At 38.3% G+C, this 19,649-nt stretch overlaps 1 protein-coding gene across 1 annotated transcript; it reads right to left on the reverse strand.

Moving 5' to 3' along the window:
* Positions 1-3,159: 3,159 nt before the first annotated feature.
* On the reverse strand, positions 3,160-3,484 carry LOC118530812 (NADH dehydrogenase [ubiquinone] 1 beta subcomplex subunit 1). The gene has a single exon (XM_036084483.2). The coding sequence runs from the start codon at positions 3,418-3,420 to the stop codon at positions 3,247-3,249; it is 174 nt and encodes a 57-aa protein (XP_035940376.1). The 5' UTR covers positions 3,421-3,484; the 3' UTR covers positions 3,160-3,246.
* Between the last annotated feature and the right edge of the window lie 16,165 nt (positions 3,485-19,649).

Here is a 19,649-nt window from a genome sequence, read left to right on the forward strand (position 1 = left end):
AATGATTATGTCAGCAATGTCCACAATAGCCAAACTATGGAAAGAGCCCAAATGTCCATCGACAGATAGATAAAGAAGATGTGGTGTATATATATATATAAAATGGAATATTACACAGCCATCAAAAAATTGAAATCTTGCCATTTGCAATAATGTGGATGGGACTAGAGGGTATTATGCTAAGTGAAATAAGTCAGTCAGAGAAAGACAATTATCATATGATCTCACAGATATGTGGAATTTAAGAAGAAAACAGAGGATCACAGGGGAAGGGAGGGACAAAATCAGAGAGGGAGAAAAACCGTAAGAGACTCATATGGAAACAAATGGGGTGTTGCTAGAGGGGAGAGGGGTGGAGGGATGGGGTAACTGGGTGATGGACATTAAAGAGGACACATGATGTAATGAGCACTGGGTATTATATAAGACTGATGAATCACAGGCCTGTACCTCTGAAACCAATAATACATTATATGTTAATTAATTTAAAAAATTTATTAAAAAGTAAAATGAAATCTGTCTGACATAAGGATTATTACCTCAGCTTTCTTTTGATGTCCATTAGCACAATAAATGTGAATTTGGTATCATTGTTTAACCTGTGAAGTCACTGTTTCTCTATATTTTATCTGTTCCTTTCTGGTCTTTGTTACTTTTGGGCTCTCTCTTCACTTAAAGGATTCCCTTTAATATTTCTTGCAGGGCTGGTTTAGTGATCACAGATTCTTTTAGTTTTTTTTTTTTTTGTCCTGGAAGCTCTTTATCTCTCCTATTCTGAATGACAGACTTGCTGGATAAAGTATTCTTGGTTGCATATTTTTCTCATTTAGCACCTCAATTAGTCCTTTCTGACCTGCCAGGTCTCTGTGGACAGGTCTGCTGCCAGCCTTGTAGGTTAAGGAGCTCTTGCCTCAAGCTGCTCTCAGGATTTTCTCTTTATTTCTGAAATTTGCAAGCTTCACTATTGTATGTTGAGGTTTTGACTTATTTTTATTAATTTTGAGGTGGGTTCTCTGTGCCTCCTGGACTTGAATGCCTGTTTCCTTCCCCAGATTAGGGAAGTTCTCAGCTATTATTTGTTCAAATAAACCTTCTGCCCTTCTCTCTCTGTTACCTCTTTTCCTGGGATCCCAATAATTCTAATATTGTTTTGCTTTATGGTATTGCTGATGTCTCAAATCCTCCCCTCGTGATCCAGTAGTTGTTTATCTCTTTTTCAGCTTCCTTATTCTCCATCATTTTGTCTTCTATATCACTGACTCTCTCTTCTGCCTTGTTTGTACCTGCAGTTAGAGCCTCCATTTTTGATTGCATCTAAGTAATAGCCTTTTTAACTTCAATCTGATTAGATTTTAGTTCTTTTATTTCTCCAGCAAGGAATTCTCCAGTGTCTTCTATGTTTTTTTCAAGCCCAGCTAGTATTTTTATGATCACTGTTTTGAATTCTAGTTCTGACATCTTACTTATATCCATATTTATTAAATCCCTGGCAGTGCATACTGCCTCTTGTTCTCTTTTTTGAGGTTAGTTCTTCCATCTTGTCATTATGTCCAGAAAAGAATAGATGAAAGAGAGGGAAAATACTATAATAGCAACAATGACACCAGAAACATATATACTACACAAATCAGAAGAGAACAGAAACCAGAAAGAAAAGAAAAAAAATGAGAATAAAATCAAATAAGAAGTTGAACAGAACCATAAACTAGATCCTGGGTGTATTTTGGTCTGTTTGTTAGAAGAAACTATATCCCAAAGTAGGAAAGAAAGAAAAACATATATATACAAAAATGAAGTTGAATACAATGAAAGGAAGCCAAAAATGAAAAAAAAAAAACCACATAAGTGTAAAAATGAAAATTAAAGAAGACTTAAAAATAATTGATAAAGAAAATAGCTGAAAAGGAAAATAAAATATAAAACAGAAGGACTAAAGAATAATAAGGAAAAAACCACAAATGCTATATACCTCTTTCCCCAAGAGCTGGAGTTTTGCAATTCTATATGAAATTTAAACTTGGTATTAGCCAGAAGTTCCTGCTGGTCTTCTGGGGGAGGGTCCTGTTGTGCTGATTCTCAGGTGTCTTTGCCCAGGTGGAATTGCACCCCTTTGCCAGGGGGCCAGGCTCAGTGTAAGCAGCTCTGGGGCAGGTGTGGGGATGAAAATGGCAGCACCCTGATCTCTAGCCCTGGAGCTGAAAGTTCACCCCCACCCTCGCTTCCCGCCCCAGTCTTCATTGAGCCTTCACAGAAAAGCAGTCAATCACTCTTGTCTTCCTGGTTTCTGTCCGTACTCTGTGTTCACCCAGCCTGTTACTAGTGTTTTTATCTCAGGCATGTGATCCCCCTTCAAGTCTCCAACATTTATGGATTCCTGGGGTATGCACCTGGGCCACTCCTCCAAGGGCAGGAAGGGGGTTATTGCTGTAGTTCTGCCTCTTGCTGGGGCCCCTGCTCAGAGAGCGGTGGCCTGAGCATGCAGTAGTTCATGGTTTATGGCAACACCAAGCAGAAAATTGGTGCCTGGGCTCACTGTTTGCAACCAGCTTCCTGAACTCCAATGCTTGGGAACTCTGCCACACTCAGGCACCTTTTTTTTTTTGTGACCCTGAAATCCTGAGACCATGCTGTCCCACCTGGGATTCTGTCCTATTTTGTCTCCTCAGCACCTTTCAGGCAAACTTCTAAAAGTTCCGATTTTACCCTCTACTGGTTATAACACTTTCCAGTACCTGGCTTATGGAAGCCCTCTCCCCCCATGGTTTATCTGCCAGTATATCACCTTGGATTCACATCTCCACACCTCCTACCTTGCAAACAGTGGTTGTTTTTTATTTGTAGAATTGTAGTGATTCTTTTCTCAGATCTCTGGTTGGTTTTGCAGGTGTTCAGAACGATTTGATAACTCTCTAGCTGAATTCCAGGGACCAGACAAAATTAGGGTCCCCTACTCCTCTGCCATCTTTCTACCCTCTTATAATGACTGTTTTAATGCACTTGTTTCCTAGTAATGTTTGTGCCCATTCTGGGTTGGTTTTTTAAAAAGAGCTTTATTGAGGTAGAATTCACACACCATACAATTATCTATTTAATTGTATAATTATATGGTTTTTAGTATATTTAGATATGTAGAAGCATCGCCATGTTAACTTCAGAACATTTTTTTTTTCTTAAATAATGAATGTGTTTTTATTTCTCTCCTAATTTTTAAAATGTGAACATTCTGTAATTCAGTCACGGGGGCCTTTACTTCCAGGTGACTTCTTCATTGGGTCTCAATTCCCTTTTAAACAACAAACTCTTGTTCCGGAAGGCAGTCAGCTTTTCATCATTCTTTCTGTCTAGATAACATCCAAGGACAAACCCCATGGGCACAAGTATATGTACCCAGTGGTCACGAACAATCTGAATTACGTTCATCCTGAGTGCTGCGGCCTTGGTGCCAAAAATGACCCCACAACAAAGGGCAGCGATGACCCAACCCCAGAACATTTTTAATCACCTTAAAAAGAAACCTCAGACCCATTAGCTATCATTCCTTATCACCCTATCCCCCTCTCAACCTCAAGGAATCACTAGTCTACTTTCTGTCTCTATAGATTTCCCTTCTGGATTTTCATGTTACTGAAATCATACAATACATGGTCTTTTGTAACCTTTCACTTAGCATGTTTTCAGGGTTCATCCATGTTGTGACATGTATTAGTATTTCATTCCTTTTTAATAGCTGAATAATTTTCCATTTTATGGATCTATCACGTTTTGTTTATCCACCCATCAAATGATGAACATTTGGTTGTTTCCACTTTTTGGTTATTATGAATAAGAGCTGCTATAATCATTAATGTCCAAAGTTTTGCACGGATATCTGCTTTGATTTCTCTTGGGTATATACCCAGGAGTAGAACTCCTGGGTCCTATGGTAACTCTATGTTTAATCATTTGATGAACTGCCAAACTGTTTTCCAAAGTGGCTGCACCATTTTACATTTTCTCCAACAGTGTATGAGGGTTCCAATATCTTCACATCCTTGTCAACACACTTGTCATCTACTCTTTGATTCTAGCTATTCTGATAGGTGTGAAGTGGTATCCCATTGTGGTCTGGTTTGGTTTTAATTGATTTTTCTTGTCATCATGTGCTCTATTTTTCTGTTTCCTGGTGTACCTGGTATTTTTTAATTAAATGATAGACATTTTGATTTTATTTTGTGTTGTGCTAGATATTTTTGTGTTCCCATAAATATTTTTGAGCTTTGTTATGAGACACAGTTACTTGAAAATGGTGTGATCCTTTTGGGTCGTGCTATTAATACTTGTTAGGCAGTACCAGAGCAGTATTTAACCATGGGCTAATTATTCCCCACAACTAAAGCAGTATCCTTCTGAGAACTCTATCCAATATTCCTTGAAGTATGAGTTTCTCCAGTTTGGCTAGTTGGAACAGTCACTGTTTCAGCCTCATGTGAACAACAGGAACTTTTCTGATTATTATGGATAGTTGCTTCCTGACTTCACATAATTTCCTCTTACATATGTGTTGTTTCATATATTTCATCTAGTTTTTGAGTTGTTTTAGGTGGGAAGGTAAATCTGGTACCTCTGACTCCATCTTGGCTAGAAGCAGAACTGCTTGATCTATTTTAATAGTCTCCTAATTCCCCAAATTTACTGTTTCTCAGCTCATCTTTGTGCTATGAGACTTACCTTCATAAATACAAATTTTATGTGACTCTGTTTATCTCAGATGGACATTGTAAAGATGAAAATTGAGAGAAATGACCCTTCCAAGGTTCAGATACAATTTCATCTATATGTCTGCAACTTCAACTGCTGCTCTCTTTTAGATGGCATACTGGTAAGTATGGTATTTGAATTTGCTATTTCTGTATTGAATTTTTTTTTTTTTAAGAGAGTAGTGGTCTTTTTTTAAAAAAGATATTAATTTTTTATTTTGAGAGAGACACAGATAGCGACAGAGATAGCTAGAGAAAGCATAAGCAGGGAGGAGAGGGAGAAGCAGGCTCCCCACTGAATAGGGAGCCCAATGCAGGGCTCAATCCCAGGATCAGGACCGGAGCTGAAGGCAGACACCCAACCAGCTGAACCACCCAGGTGCCCCTGTATTGAATTTTCTGACTAATTCCCCTCCTACCATTTAAACTGGAAATGACATTTAATCAAGAGACTGAATGAGGGGTGCCTGGGTGGCTCAGTCTTTAAACCTTTGCCTTTGGCTCAGGTCATGATCCCAGGGTCCTGGGATCAAGCCCCGCATTGGGCTCTCTACTCAGCGGGGAGCCTGCTTCTCCCTCTCCCACTCCCCTTGCTTGTGTTCCTACTCTCGCTCTCTCTCTTCCTGTCAAATAAATAAATAAAATCTTTTAAAAAAAAGAAACTGAATGAAAGAAAAGATTTTTTTTCCTGTGTATCTCCTTTTATTAGTAAGCTACATTACCCTTCTTGGCAAGTTTTGGCATAGATATTTTGGTTTTCTATGAGCTTGATATAGTATATTCTCCTGAAATTTATGAATCTTGATAGCTTGAAAATAGCTTGATATAGAAATTATCAGTAGATAAACATGGAGCTTCTTTAAAGTTTGTTAAGTTCTGGACACCATTGTAGCAAGTAGAAAGAACTACTTTTAATAGTTTCATTTATCCAGAAACTCAGTTACTTAGAGGCTCACCGTGAGAGCTCCTTCTTTCTGATTCTTATCTTTGGGAATTTTCCAACAAGTATATTTCAAAATCTCAACACACAAGAACTAATTTTTTTTTTAATTTTAAAAGCGTTATTCACCTTATCATTATTAGCAACCAGAAGATTTTATTTTGAATACAGTAATCCCTTGACATTTTGACCTACTGGAAAATACTGTATATAATTTAGTGTCAACTGAAGTCTTGTCTCCCAGGTTTATATACCTGTATTTATTATACCTGTTTTGTCTCATCCATTTTGGGCATAAAACTCAACTTCCCCCTTGGTTACAAAAGAAAAAAAAAAGAATAAAACAAAAACCTACTCACACCATGATTTTGGGAAGTCAGTTATTTTTCTGAAGACAAGTTATGGTATGAAATCATGTCATGTATCACCTGCTTTTGCCAATACCTCATCTCTCCTCATAATTGTCTTGCCTTCTTTGTCTTCTTATCTCCTCTCTTCTTAGGGCAACCAGGTGCTTTCCCTTTCATTCTGCGATACATCATTTACTAATTATTTTTCATTAATTGTTCAGGCTTTTGGGGTGGCTCAATGATTTGTTAAAGTAATTTTTTTTTTTTATCCCAAATGAACCTTCTCCTCAAGGGGAATTCTGGAAAGTAAAACACTTTTATCTATTTTTATGTATAATGTATCTCCCCTTATGTCTATTGCTTAAAGGATTTTAATGAGCATTCTGGTGTCATAGAAGAACCTGAGAGAAAGTGTTAAAGAGTGTACCTTCTTCATTAAAAAAAAAAAAACAAAAAAAACTCCAATGAGCTTAAAGATCATCATGTAGTATTGTTATACATCCATTTGTCTCGTGTTTTTTGTTTTGTTTTTTGACATGAAATGTGTCCAGGTTATATTACATCCTTGATTTTGGTATCAACATGTCTGTCTTTCTTGTATTTTGAAAACTGTCCTTGAAAGTAGAAATATGCTAATTTGTATATACTACATCAAATCCTTTTAGAACTGAGGCAGAGTATACAATAAATACACACTTATTAGGAAATAAGCTAATGCATATGGATATTTCTGTATCAGTATCAATTCTGATCAAGTCATGTCTTTGCTTAACAATTTCTAGTGATCTCAGAATAAAGTCTGAACTCCTTAGCTTTGCTTATGAGGGCCTTGATGACATGACTTTGTAGTATGTCCATTTCACAGCCTCTGTTTTATGCTGCTGCCATATTGTACTTTTTTCAGCTCTTTGAAACCACATGCACCTTCAACTCCAGGTTCTTTCTTAACTCTGTTCCTTCTCTCTGGAACAATAAATCTCATCTTCCCCAATCTAGACTGGTGGGTACTTTTGCCACATCCTGCTTTAGCAGGATGCTTCCATGTTATTTTGATTTCCTATTTACTTTTCTTTATCCTCTGCTGGCTGGCATAAGCTCTGTTAGGACAGGGATCACCTCCTGCTCAATTAATATTCCATCTTCAGGGCCCAGAATAGGGCCTGCAACATATAACATGATAGGTTTTGAAGAATTATGTTTTAAATGTTGAATGAGAACTAATGGGAAGATGAAAAAAGAAATATTATATTGAACAAAGTCTTTACCCTTAAGGATCTTGCAATCCAATCGGAGATGATAAATATATACTCACTTATACTACAAGGCTGTATGGAACAAGCTAAGTGCCACAGGAGAGAAGAAAAGCACCATGAAAGTAAAAAGGAAACCAAACCACATCTAAGTGAGAGCTATTAGAAAGTGCTTCAGGCAGGAAAGGATGTCTGAAGTGGGCCTTTAAGGATGGAAAGAGTAAAGTTTCAACGTGTAGAGATGCAGAGTGGAAAGACCTGGCGCTTGTTAGGACATGTCAAATAATTTTTTTGTTGGGAGTGAAGGGTAAGTGCAGGGCAGATATAGAGGACAAGGCTGGAGAGGATGGCTGGGGCTACATTTGAGGGCTTTGAAATCTAAGCAGAAGGATACATTTTTAACTTGGTTACCAAAGAAAACTTGGAGGGTGTTTGAGCATACTAAGTATTGGATCATTCTTCATTCTTTGTTGCTATCAGTTATGGTACATATCAGGGAGTTTTTATATTTATTTATTTACTTAAGATTTTTAAAATTTATTTCTTGACAGAGAGAGACACAGTGAGAGAGGGAACACAAGCAGGCAGAGTGGGAGAGGGAGAAGCAGGCTTCCTGTGGAGCAGGGAGCCCAATGCGGGGCTGGATCCCAGGACCCTGGGGTCATGACCTGAGCCAAAGGCAGACGCTTAATGACTGAGCCACCCAGGAGCCCCTTAGGGAGTTTTTAAAGTAAAGGACTTGTAATAGTGATATATGTTTCCACATTTCCTTGATCACCATGCTGATTCCCCCATTCTTTCCCTAAGAAGGAGTAATGGTTTGGGACAAAATAAGAAAGTATAATTTATAAATGTTTGACTTTTTTGGTTCTAGTTTTAGATTTGTAAAATAACAATAAATTTATTGTAAAACAATTGGTGAACTATTGTGTGTAGATAAAATAATTCTTGATAATTTATTAAGTAAGGTAATTCAATAATATTTTAAGCTGTTTTGATGGTATCATTTAAACTCAGCTCTATTATTTTAAACTTCAATATGGTAAATTGTTTTGAAGTTTCAATATGGTAGACTTGTTTTAAAACTTGAGTATTTATAAAATGTAAATTTAGAAATTAAGAAACAAAAGAATGAGTATATAATTATATACACATGAAGGCATCTTTGACAACAAATAAAATGATGTTTTGAAAATGTAATAATGTTGAAAATTTCTTACTATATATTATGGAAAATAAGCTAAAAGGACAAATATCATTTATACAGTATGGTCAGAAATAGGTAAAGTACATAGAAAATACTGGAAGAAAATTTATCAAGTTAGTAAAGGTAATCTTTGTGTTATTTTTTTCCTCTGACATTGACCTAATTTTAAAATTCTGATCATGCATACCTTATTTATGTAAGGTATTATACTAAATAGCCAGAATTATTATTTTTTCTATCCACATAATTTTAACATTCTGTACTTTTTGTCTTAGGCAGTTCAGGCCACTGTAAGAAAATACCACAGATTGGGTGGCTTAAACAACAAACATTTATTTCTCACAGTTCTCACAGGCTAGAAGTCCAAGATGAGGAGGAGACCTTGTAGTCTCATGGTCAGGTTTTTGGTGAATACCCTCTTTCGGGGGGGAGGAGATCTTCTTTCTGTGTCCCACACCTTGGAAGCGGCAAGGGAACCCTCTGACCTCTTATTATAAGGGGCCTAATCCCATCCATGAGGGCTCCACTCTCATGACCTAATTACCTCCCAAATGCCCAGCCTCCAAATGTCATCACATTGGGATTAGGGTTTCAACATATGAATTTTGGGGAGACACAAACATTCAGTCCATTGCACTTTTCTCTTTGAGACACAAATTCCCAGAAATCAGCTCAGGTATGGAATGTCAGTAAATTTTATAAAATCATAGATTGTCTTCAGTTTTTTAAATAATTTTTTGTTTACTTAGAACTTTCATTTATGCCAGAGGTTAAGATCATGATGAACATTTTATACTATTAAAAACAATTTCTAGTATCTTTTCAGATGATTGAAATTCAGTGTTTTTGAACTTTAGAGATTTAAAAAATGTGTTTAATATTCTACATTCTTGGCATTCATTGTATGTTAGTACTGCATTAACCATCAAGGATTTGTAACTATAACTAAGGCACAGTACTTGGTCTTAAATTATACTTAATGGGCGTGGGATATAGACATATAAGCAACAGTGATTTTGCCAAAGAGAATGAAATAATTGCTTTCATAAATATAAAAATGACCCATTATAACAGTTTGAAGGAGGGATCTAATGTTTGATGAATACCTATTATGTGTCTGACACTGTCTTAGATTTTCTCACAGACATGTGTGAGCCAATTTTATTTTGAGATTAAGAGATGTTAAGTAAAATGTCCAAGTATTTATAGATAGTGTTTGTTGAAATTAGGATTTAAACTCAGGGTTATCTGACTGGTTCTACCATAAGACTGTAGAAATGGTGATGGGCTTCCCAGACAAGGTGGTAAATTAGCTGGGGAATAATGGTACACAATGGAACTTTGCTACATACAAAAGAACTCAAGGGAATTTCCAGGCTGAGAGCACTTATATCCTTGGTGTCTCTCTCACTTCAACTTTCTACCCTTGTTCTAGTACCCATGCATTGGTGACTATATTTTAGGATGGCCAAAGTATACACATGATATCCTACGAATTTTTCCTGGAGTGAGTCCAGGCTTCTCATGTTGCTTTTCTCTACCTGATAAACCTGATCCTTATAAAACCCTATGAATGAAAATAAAATAGTATGAGAAAAACAAAATTCTATGTCATAAAGATAGTATTTTTCAAATATTTTTTGGTGGAGCTATGTTCCAAATGTACGTTATTGTAGTCTCACACTCTTATTGTTAACCAGGATGCATGTAAGTGTTAGACTACAGTCATAATGACTTAAGAATTTTAAGACATCACAGAAATATAAATCCTTCCAAGCAAACAGCTGGAGCAGCCTAAGGATTTTTGTTACATGGGAGCCATCTCTTCATTCTTTGAAGATTATGGCATCAATAAAAATTATATACAAAGCCATGAAAAATGGTTCTTTGGAGATATGTCCTTTGCCAGAAATCAATTTTGTTCAGCACAATGTCTCTGACTTCTATCATAAAAGATAAAAATCTTAGGATGAGAAGGGAACTTAGGAGGTCATCTATTCTACTAACCCGTATCCTGATAGGACCACACCTAATCCTGTTTTGAAATATGATAAGACAAACACCCCCCCCCCCAAGGAAAACAGATAATACAATTTTTTCATGTGCTCAGTTAATGTTGAATTGTCTCCTAGGTAAAAAGCCTTTCTATCTAGTTTATACTATCCTTATTTCTTAGCAGAAATTGAGGGTTTATCCTTGCTTTTCTCTGTTCCCTCAATTAGATGCCCTTTATGTCTTTGAAGAAGACTGTTAATACTTAAACTGTATTTCCCATTCTAAATAGTCCTAGTTTTTCTAATATTTCTTCGGAGATGTTGTTTTTCTGCTTTTTAAACATCTTCCTTAATTAGGAATAAGTCATTTCCAAATTTTATACATCATTTATTACCCATAATGCCCAGGAAAATATATATACCCCTAGAGGGCAGGGTTATACGTATAGAGTTGGAGGATTTGGACCTTTGCAGAGGGAAATAAAAAGGAAAACTTATGAGTTTGCTACCATTTTATGCACTGAAACAATATTAAAAAGAATAACAAGGGGCAGTCATGAGAGGCTAAAGTAAGGTGAAATGTCATAAACAAACACCAATTTCACGCAGAAGAGTGTGCAGGAAATTGGGGTAGGAAGGAAGGAACTAGGACTTTTCACAGTCCTTGCCTTGTCTGGCATGATCCTCAGGTACTAAATGTGTTTCACTGAATTGGGTATTTTTAGTACAGAAAATGAAGACAAGCCCCCTACGAAGTCCACTTGCTACTTATCAGTGTGATCATAACCCAACCAATTCTGGGTGGCATGACAAACATATGTCCAGGCCCCTATACTCCACTCCATGTTATGTGCTATGGTGTTGTACTTGTTTACAAACCTCATTATCTTTCTGTTTAGGGATCATTCTGTCATTTATAACCATACTTGCAGTCACCTAGCCCCCACACAAGGTTTGTGCTTACGGTTTTTCCTATCCATATGTGTAGCCATAACTCATTTAATAGTTAAATTGCATAAAACTTTTCATACCAGTGAATTCAGACATAACAAATGAACATATGGGCAGAGTAAATAATTTCTGAATGAATAAGTGGATTAGAATGGAGTAATGTTGAGTTACTGCTACTAGGGTGGGGGCACGTTGACTGCTGCAAATAATCATATAGCAAAGAACATTAAGAGAAGAAAAAAGTAACTAAATATAAAGAACTCCACAGTAAAGTTATCCCTTGAACAACACAGGGGTTGGAGGTGCTAATCCCTGTGCAGTCATAAATCTGGGTATAACTTTTGAATCCCCCAAAACTTAACTACTAATAACCTACTATTGACTGGAAGCTTTACCCATAACATAGTCAATTAACACATATTTTGTATGTTATATTATCACACACTGCATTCTTATAATAAAGTAAGCTAGAGAAAAGAACATGTTATTAAGAAAATCATAAGGAAGAGAAAATACATTTACAATAGTGTACTGTAAAAAATTTACCCATAGGCAGTGCTCCTAGCAGTCCTGTGAGTTTGTCTTGTTTCAACAGTGTTTAGACAGAACAGACCCAGGGACGCCCTGCCAGGCTCTGGCCACCCTCTGACTTATTTTCTAGTCACAACCTTCAGAACCATCTTCTCCGCCACTCTCTGCTTCAAGGACAAGCCAACGCTGTTTTCTGAGCTGAGCTCCTTATTGCCAATCAACCATGAGCTCCCAGATTTGTCAGAATTATTCCACCCAGGTGGAGGCCGCTATCAACTGCCTGGTTAACACAGGTCTGTGGGCCGCTTACACTTACCTCTCTTTGGACTTCTGTTGTGACTGTGATGATGTGGCTCCGGAGGGTGTGGGCCACTTCTTCCTGAGTTGGCTGGGGAGAAACAGGAAGGTATTGAGCATCTTTTGAAGATGTAAAACTAGCATAAAGCTGTGCCCTCTTCAAGAACATGCAGAAGCTGTCCCAAGATGTTTGGGGCTGAACCCCAGATGCTGTGGGAGCCCCCATGGTCCTGAAGAACAGCCTGAAGCAGGCCCTTCTGGAGCTGCAGGCCTCAGGTTCCACCCACATAGGCATCCAGCTCCTCGCTTCCTGTAGAACTGCTTCCTTGGTGACCACGTGACTCACCTCAGCAGGCTGGACCCACCTGTGCAGACTAGGTGCAGATCTTTTCCAGAGGCTCACCCTCAAGCATGGCTAGGAGCCTGGCAGACTTTGAGGACCCTCGGGCCTCCCCCTGGTGCCAGGGCTTCTGCCTGATCCTCTCCTTGTGGCCACTAGGCAGCTTTTTAGCCACCTTGGAGCCCTCTCCCCATGTGGGCCAAGGGGAAACAAAGTTTTTGTAGGAAAAAAAATCTGTGTATAAGTGGACCTGTGCAGTTCAAACCCATGTTGTTCAAGGGTCAACTGTAATGAGGAGATGATCCAGTGAGTTGTGACTCACCCTTATTATAGTCCAAAGAGAGGTAAGTGTAAGGGGCCCACAGACCTGTGTTAACCAGGCAGTTGATAGCGGCCTCCACGTGGGGGGAATAATTCTGACAAATCTGGGAGCTCATGGTTGATTGACAATAAGGAGCTCAGCTCAGAAAACAGCGTTGGCTTGTCCTTGAAGCAGAGAATGGCGGAGAAGATAGTTCTGAAGGTTGTGACTAGGGTCAACTGTAATGAGTAGAAGATACATAATCCCAGTGAGTTCTCATCCTCCATTCACCCTTATTTTGTTGATCTTCTTTGGACTTCCTGGTTCAAGGTATTCTTCACTCTGCTGGTGGAAAATAGAGTAAGCTTGGAATACTGGAGTGTAGCCGTTCTTAAAGAGTGACCCAAAAGAGCAGCAGCAACACTTAGAAACTTGTTTGAAATGCAGACACTCTAACCTCAACCCAGACCTAATGAATTGGACTCTGGGGTTGCACCTGCAATCTGTGTTTTAATAATCACCTCTGGGTGATTCTGATGCAGCTGAAGTTTGAGAACCCCTGGTGTAGTGGATGAAGCAGATCTCTCTTTAGGACCAAGATGCTTATTATTATCTCAGCTGCTAGGAATGTAGCTTATCCATGGCTCTAGGAGTTGTCTGTGACTGAAAGGAGCAGCCTCGTCCAAGGGTAGGTCCCTCTCTTATCCAGTGATTTATTGGTAAGCAGGCATGAAGCTCAGCTTTTACTTTAATCTGGGCATCTCTGAAGAGATGCACTTACTTCTGAGCTTTCCATCAGATCAGCTGTGGCCTCTGTTGCACCTGCATCCTGTTGAACTCACCCTTTACTCAATCCTGCTCCCCTCTGATCCTTAACAGACATTATTCCTGAGAGCACTCTTCACATTTCTATCTTATCACCTGTATCCTGAGGAACCTGAAGTTTGGAAAATGAATCCCATGAAAGCTTAGCTTTCATATTGTTGGAGGAGGTCATGGAGAGGATGTGACCTTCAGTTGACCCTTGAGCTGAACCAGGGGAATCAGAGGCTCCTCATCCCCTCCCTGTCCTTGGAATGTATATTCCACCTACTATTTCCACACGAAGCAGCTTCAACAATGCAGACTTGAGAGAGTAATGTGTTGTTGAGACCGTGTAGATAGTATAATGTGACTGAACCATGTAAAGGCCTTTATATAAACTTTCAAGATTCTGGCAGGCTGGTGTGGTAATCTACTCATCTTACCAGCCTTGTAAGCTCCCTTGCTTATTAAATCTGCCACCTACAAATCTGGGGTGGTCTGCCTCTTCCTTGGGTCTCTCCTTATTTTCTGTATAGGGGGGCAGTTTCAAATTTCACCCAGGGAACTTCTGGAGATGCAAAATAACATGTGTTCCAAAAGTCCACACACTTGTATGGGAGTGGGCAGGAGTCCACAATTTAAAAAGCAAAACACAAAGATTTGTGAGGAGCAACTGAAGATAGAGGAGTTTCTGTTTCTTTTCCCATGTCAAGATATGTCACAAAAGATTAAATTGTTAAAAACTAAATTTATAATTTTTTACACCTGATTATGAACTAAGATTTCTATCCCACAGCGCAAAGTGGAGGCTATTTTTTTTTTTGTTACATAAAGTATATTAAAAAGAACCAAACAACCAAACAAAAACAACCCCCTTTCCAATAACTCAGAGCAGAGATGTTTGCAATGGGCAGCAACAGAGGACTCCATTTCATCTGATGTCTGCTGACGTATGTACAATAGTTAAAAGATTCAGAGGTAGAATGATAGTTGAGGAAAATTCTGTTCTTTATAGAACTTTGAGCAATTGTGAACACAGAATACTTTCAGAGTACTTAGACAATGGCAGTTTTTGTACAGAGGTTAGCTTGAGGTGGACTAAAGTGGATTACAAGAATAAAGGCTGTGAAAGTGGTAAATGTCCCTGATCTGATCTAGAAAAGATACTTTTTATGGGTTTCACAAATATTTCAGTGAGGAGAAATTATTTATCAATAGGGCATGTTCTCTACTGTGAATAATAGCTACATTTATTGAGTGCTTACCTTGTGCTAGGCACTGGTCTGGAGTTTAAAGTGTGTATTCACCACTGTTAATGAGGGTTCTCTGAATCAGGTGGACTCATCTGCCAGGTGTAGGTACTGCAACGAAGCCCAAATTAAGTAGACGTTTTAAGCGGCTTCTTTACAGTATAGAACCTGAATATGTACGAATGCCTAGTCATTTAAAAAGTTCTATCAATTAGGGGCACCTGGGTGGCTCAGATGGTTAAGCATCTGCCTTCGGCTCAGGTCATGATCCCAGAGTTCTGGGATCGATCCCCGCATCAGGCTCCCTGCTCAGTTGGGAGCCTGCTTCTCCCTCTCCCTCTACCATTCCCTCCACTTGTGCTCTCTGGCTCGCTCTCTCTGTCAAATAAATAAAATCTTAAAAAAAAATTCTATCAATTAAACGATCATAAAAATTCTCATAAAAATTCTACAGCAAAGGAGAAAGAATTTAGAACCCAAAGCTTGTGGTGACTTGACATATTTATAAATGTTATTAAATGTAAATTAACATGTTAAAAAATAAAAGCTTATTATAAATCTATGAATCATTGCTTTTCTAATAACATTCTATGGGATTCATTTTCCAAATTTCAAATACTTATTACTTCTACTTTTGAATTTAAAAAAGATATTGTTTAAAGAAACATATTCTAGCATTTGGCTACTGTTTAAGGATTGACAATCTGTTTTGAATGTTATCCTTGTGCTTAGAATATGGACATTGAACATCTTATTAATCTTGTTCAGAGAATAGGATGAAAGGGAATGGTAACCCCTAACAAATTTTTGTACTTTATTGTCTTTTTGCTAGTTTTTCCTTGCTTTGTTTAGCAGGTTAAACAAGAATTGATAATGTATTATTATTTTAAATAATAATAAGGTTCTTGTTATTAGGCCTTAGGTCCTTGTCATTTTTATTTATTATTGACATTTTGTTTGTACTTTTGGTGTTCATTTTTATAAACTACTTCAATTTAGGAATCCTAACTAAGATGGATTCTAAAATAAGGTATTTTCAGTTACTGCTTCTCTTCTCCCATTTTTAGTAGGTTTTATATAAACCTAAGTCAAACATTCTTTATTAAGACTTTTGGTTCTATGAGACTCTTAGAGAGTCTCCTCTAGCTTCTATAGACTAGCTTCTATTTTTCTTACTTATAAAATAAATTCCCACTGTCTATTGACTATATACTATATAAATCTGACAAATTATAATTGGTAGATATAAATAAATGGTGCAGAGGGACATTAACTCCTTTGCTTTTCTGGCCTGCAAAGGTGTTGTTTTGGCTATAGTTTGCTTGTAAGTTAAACTGTGTTAACCTATTTGAGACAAAAAATGTCTTTATTATTATAATTGGGTGTGCTAGTTGCCCACCAAAATCTGTTCTCCCTTTCTTCCCAGTTTCTTAAGTTCTTGACAATAGAATGTGAACAGAGATGAGGGGACCACGTGTGGGCCATATCCCCTCCCTCACAGACAAGCTGCCATTCAGCCTCTTCTATGCCCATGAAGACATTATCCTAGGGGACCCCCCCCACCCTGTGAACCAAGATAGAAGGAACCTGGGTCCTTGAATGACTGTATAAAGCAAAACCACCAGCCTAACTTTTCTAAAATGTGATAGAGAAATGAGTATTTTTTTTCCCTTGCCACTGTATTTTTGGGTCTCCTTGACATAGTTTTAACTTACTATATTTCCAAATTTGGAAATAATACTTCCAAAATATTAGTGATTTTTTTGAACTAAATTTTTTTATTGTTTCTGTAAGACAAATTAGGCATTCTCAAAGTCAGTCTTGCTTCAAGAGCCATAGATGGCCAAATAAGCATATTGGGATAAAATGAATCAATCACCCCACAAATATTCATTACTTTCTTGTTATTATTTATCAGTGTATTCAATTCTGGGGGCTATAAATGTCTACATGACATCATTCCTGCTTATTTTGATGGGAAATAAATATTTTTCACACATGTTATAAACTTGTTTTATGTGATCATTTTACTGAAAATGTTATTTGAGCTCATTGTGTGAAGTTACTGCGTGGAATGGTATGGATAAAAATGAAGACTAAAACATGGTCACTTCCTTCAAGGAACCCACAGAAGGGAAAAATAGTACTGAAATATACTTCGTAATTTGCTTTCGATAAATGTTGACCTCTTTGAACTTCGCTACAATCGAGAAAATAGATTTTATCATACCTTTTTGTAGATGATGAAGTGGAGACTTAATAAAGATAATAACTATACTTATTGACTACCTACTAGTAGATCCTGTGCTTCCTTCTTGGGCCAAACTATACTGGAAGTGGGTGCAGTTAGTACAAAGCCCTGGATGATTCCGTGGGATCTGAGAGAAGCAAGTGTATGTGATACCTGTCTCCTGATGGAGCCTGAGGAAATGGCAAGACCTGGGTGAGAGTTTTACAAAATTTCATGTGTCCTGGTGAGAGGCAAAAATAGTAGAGTGATTCCCAAGCAAGGAAGTTGGGTCCATAGTGGGGCCAGGGTGACAGAAGAGCAGAGGACTGATTTCTATGTGCCAGAGAGAAGTGTGAAAGTGACAGAGGGCATTAGCTTCCTAATTTCCCTTATGCCAGTATGGTGTGGGTAGTTTCATGGTGACTCCCCTGCACCCGAAGTAACAGAGCTCAACCCTAGGGAACCTTTTGGACAGGAGTGAAACCTAAGAAGCTGCAGCCTGATCAGCTGACACCTGAGCTCAGAGAAGAATAGGGGTCCATACAAATGCCAGAGTAGCTGCTCACTCAGATCTGGTATCTTCCTCTCTGAATGCCCTATGAAGCCAAGGCCCCGTCCCATGCCACCAGGGTAAAAGAGATCCCCTCTGGACTGACTAGGAGTAAGTTTCTACCACCATTAAAATAAGCTTACTATTATGAAGACTATATCATTTATGGTCCAAAAAGGGACACTTTTTAAAAAATGTATGTATTTATTTTAAGTAATCTCTACACCCAGTGTGGGACTTGAACTCATGACCCTGAGATCAAGAGTCGCATGCTCTCCTGACTGAACCAGCCAGGCACCCCCAAATATGGACACTTTTGAGGGTGAAAAGGGGAACTCTTGATAATTACACCCAGATTAGCATATGTAAAGTGCGACTGACCAGGGCAAATTGGGAAAATAGTCACTTTCTTCTTACAAAAAGAATTAGGATGAGTTACACAAAAACTAAACAAGTTAGATTTCTCACACACATGAAAATATGGACTAAAATTCATACCCACCACAAAGGCAATGCGTACAGCAGAATCTGCCTCTGCAGATCACTGTAATATGTAAGGAAGATGACTTTTTCCTTCTGCCCACATTCTATACTTTGAAAGTATGGGGCTTCTATACTCTGTTGCACTTTTTGCTAACTCCTCCCTGTGTAAAGAGGAATGATTTATCTCTTGGTGAGATGACAAGGATTTGCCATCATGTGTTCATTTTCCTCTGTAAGTGAAAATACAGAGTTAAACATCCCTCTAACAATGTGACCTGCCTTTTCTTGCTTGGTGAAAGCACTGGAATTTTCTTTCTTTTGCCACTTCTCTGCCTTCAAACTGACACCTACCTGGGTAGGCTCTGTTCCTGTGCAGAGGACACAAGAAATTTGGGGTGGCTAGACTCAGTTTGCAGAAAATGAGTGGGAAGCTTAATTTTGAACACAGCTCCAAGCCATAGGTCTCTATTCCATCTCTACTAGTAAAAAAGCAGGTATTTTAATTCCTATCTGGCATCTGTGTGCATTCCTTAATTTGTTTCAAACTAATTAAGGGAAGAGATTTGTCTAGCCCTTTAGAGACACAACATGGCAACAGTATGCCCTGAATGATTTGGATTATGACTCAAGTGAGAGATGTTCTACTGGAGACAGTTGTTATATGCTCTGCTTGGGATGCAGATGCCTTCCAGAACTTTTATTATTATGCCTGAAGCTATGCTTAAATAGAATTTTAACTTTTGTAAAACATGACACCTTTTAGGAATTGATCCCACTACTTGGTAATAGATTAATGTAATATGGCCTTACATTTCTTAGGGCTTTCAGTTCATTTTTCTGGTTGTAGATACTAAGGGAGAATGTTTCTTACCTCATTCCTGAAAATGTCTTCCAATTCAGAGAACTCAGTTTAGGGAACTCTTCTAGTGTAGGGAACTCGGTGGCCATGCTGGCCTCTCTCCATCCCTTTTACCCTGCCCCAGAAATACAGAAGTTCCCGCCGAAAAGCGGTTTCGTTATCCGAGGTTTCAATCACCTGTGGTCAACGCGGGTCTGAAGGAAGATGACTCTCCACGGGACGAATCGTCAGAGGGCTAGTAGCAGCCTAACGCTACGTCACAACGCCTGCGTCATTCCCCTCACGTCATCCCGTCACGCAGGCGTTTTATCGTCTCGCATCAGCACAAGGGTGGGTACAGCCCCATGAAACATTTTCAGAGAGCCCGCATTCAGGTAACTTTTATTACAGTATATTGTTATAATTGTTCTGTTTTATTACTAGTTATTAGTGTTAACCTCTTATTGCGCCTAATTTATAGATTGAACTTTGTCGTCGGTATGTATTTATAGGGAAAAAAAAGCCATAGCATATAGGGTGCCATACTATCCGCAGTTTCAGGCATCCACTGAGGGTCTTGGAACGATCCCCCGTAGA

Source organism: Halichoerus grypus, chromosome 6, assembly GCF_964656455.1.
Source record: "Halichoerus grypus chromosome 6, mHalGry1.hap1.1, whole genome shotgun sequence".
Lineage (NCBI taxonomy): Eukaryota > Metazoa > Chordata > Mammalia > Carnivora > Phocidae > Halichoerus > Halichoerus grypus.

Excerpts from the sequence above, each read along its gene's own strand:
- LOC118530812 (XM_036084483.2), bottom strand. The coding sequence starts at position 3,420 with ATGAACGTAATTCAGATTGTTCGTGACCACTGGGTACATATACTTGTG.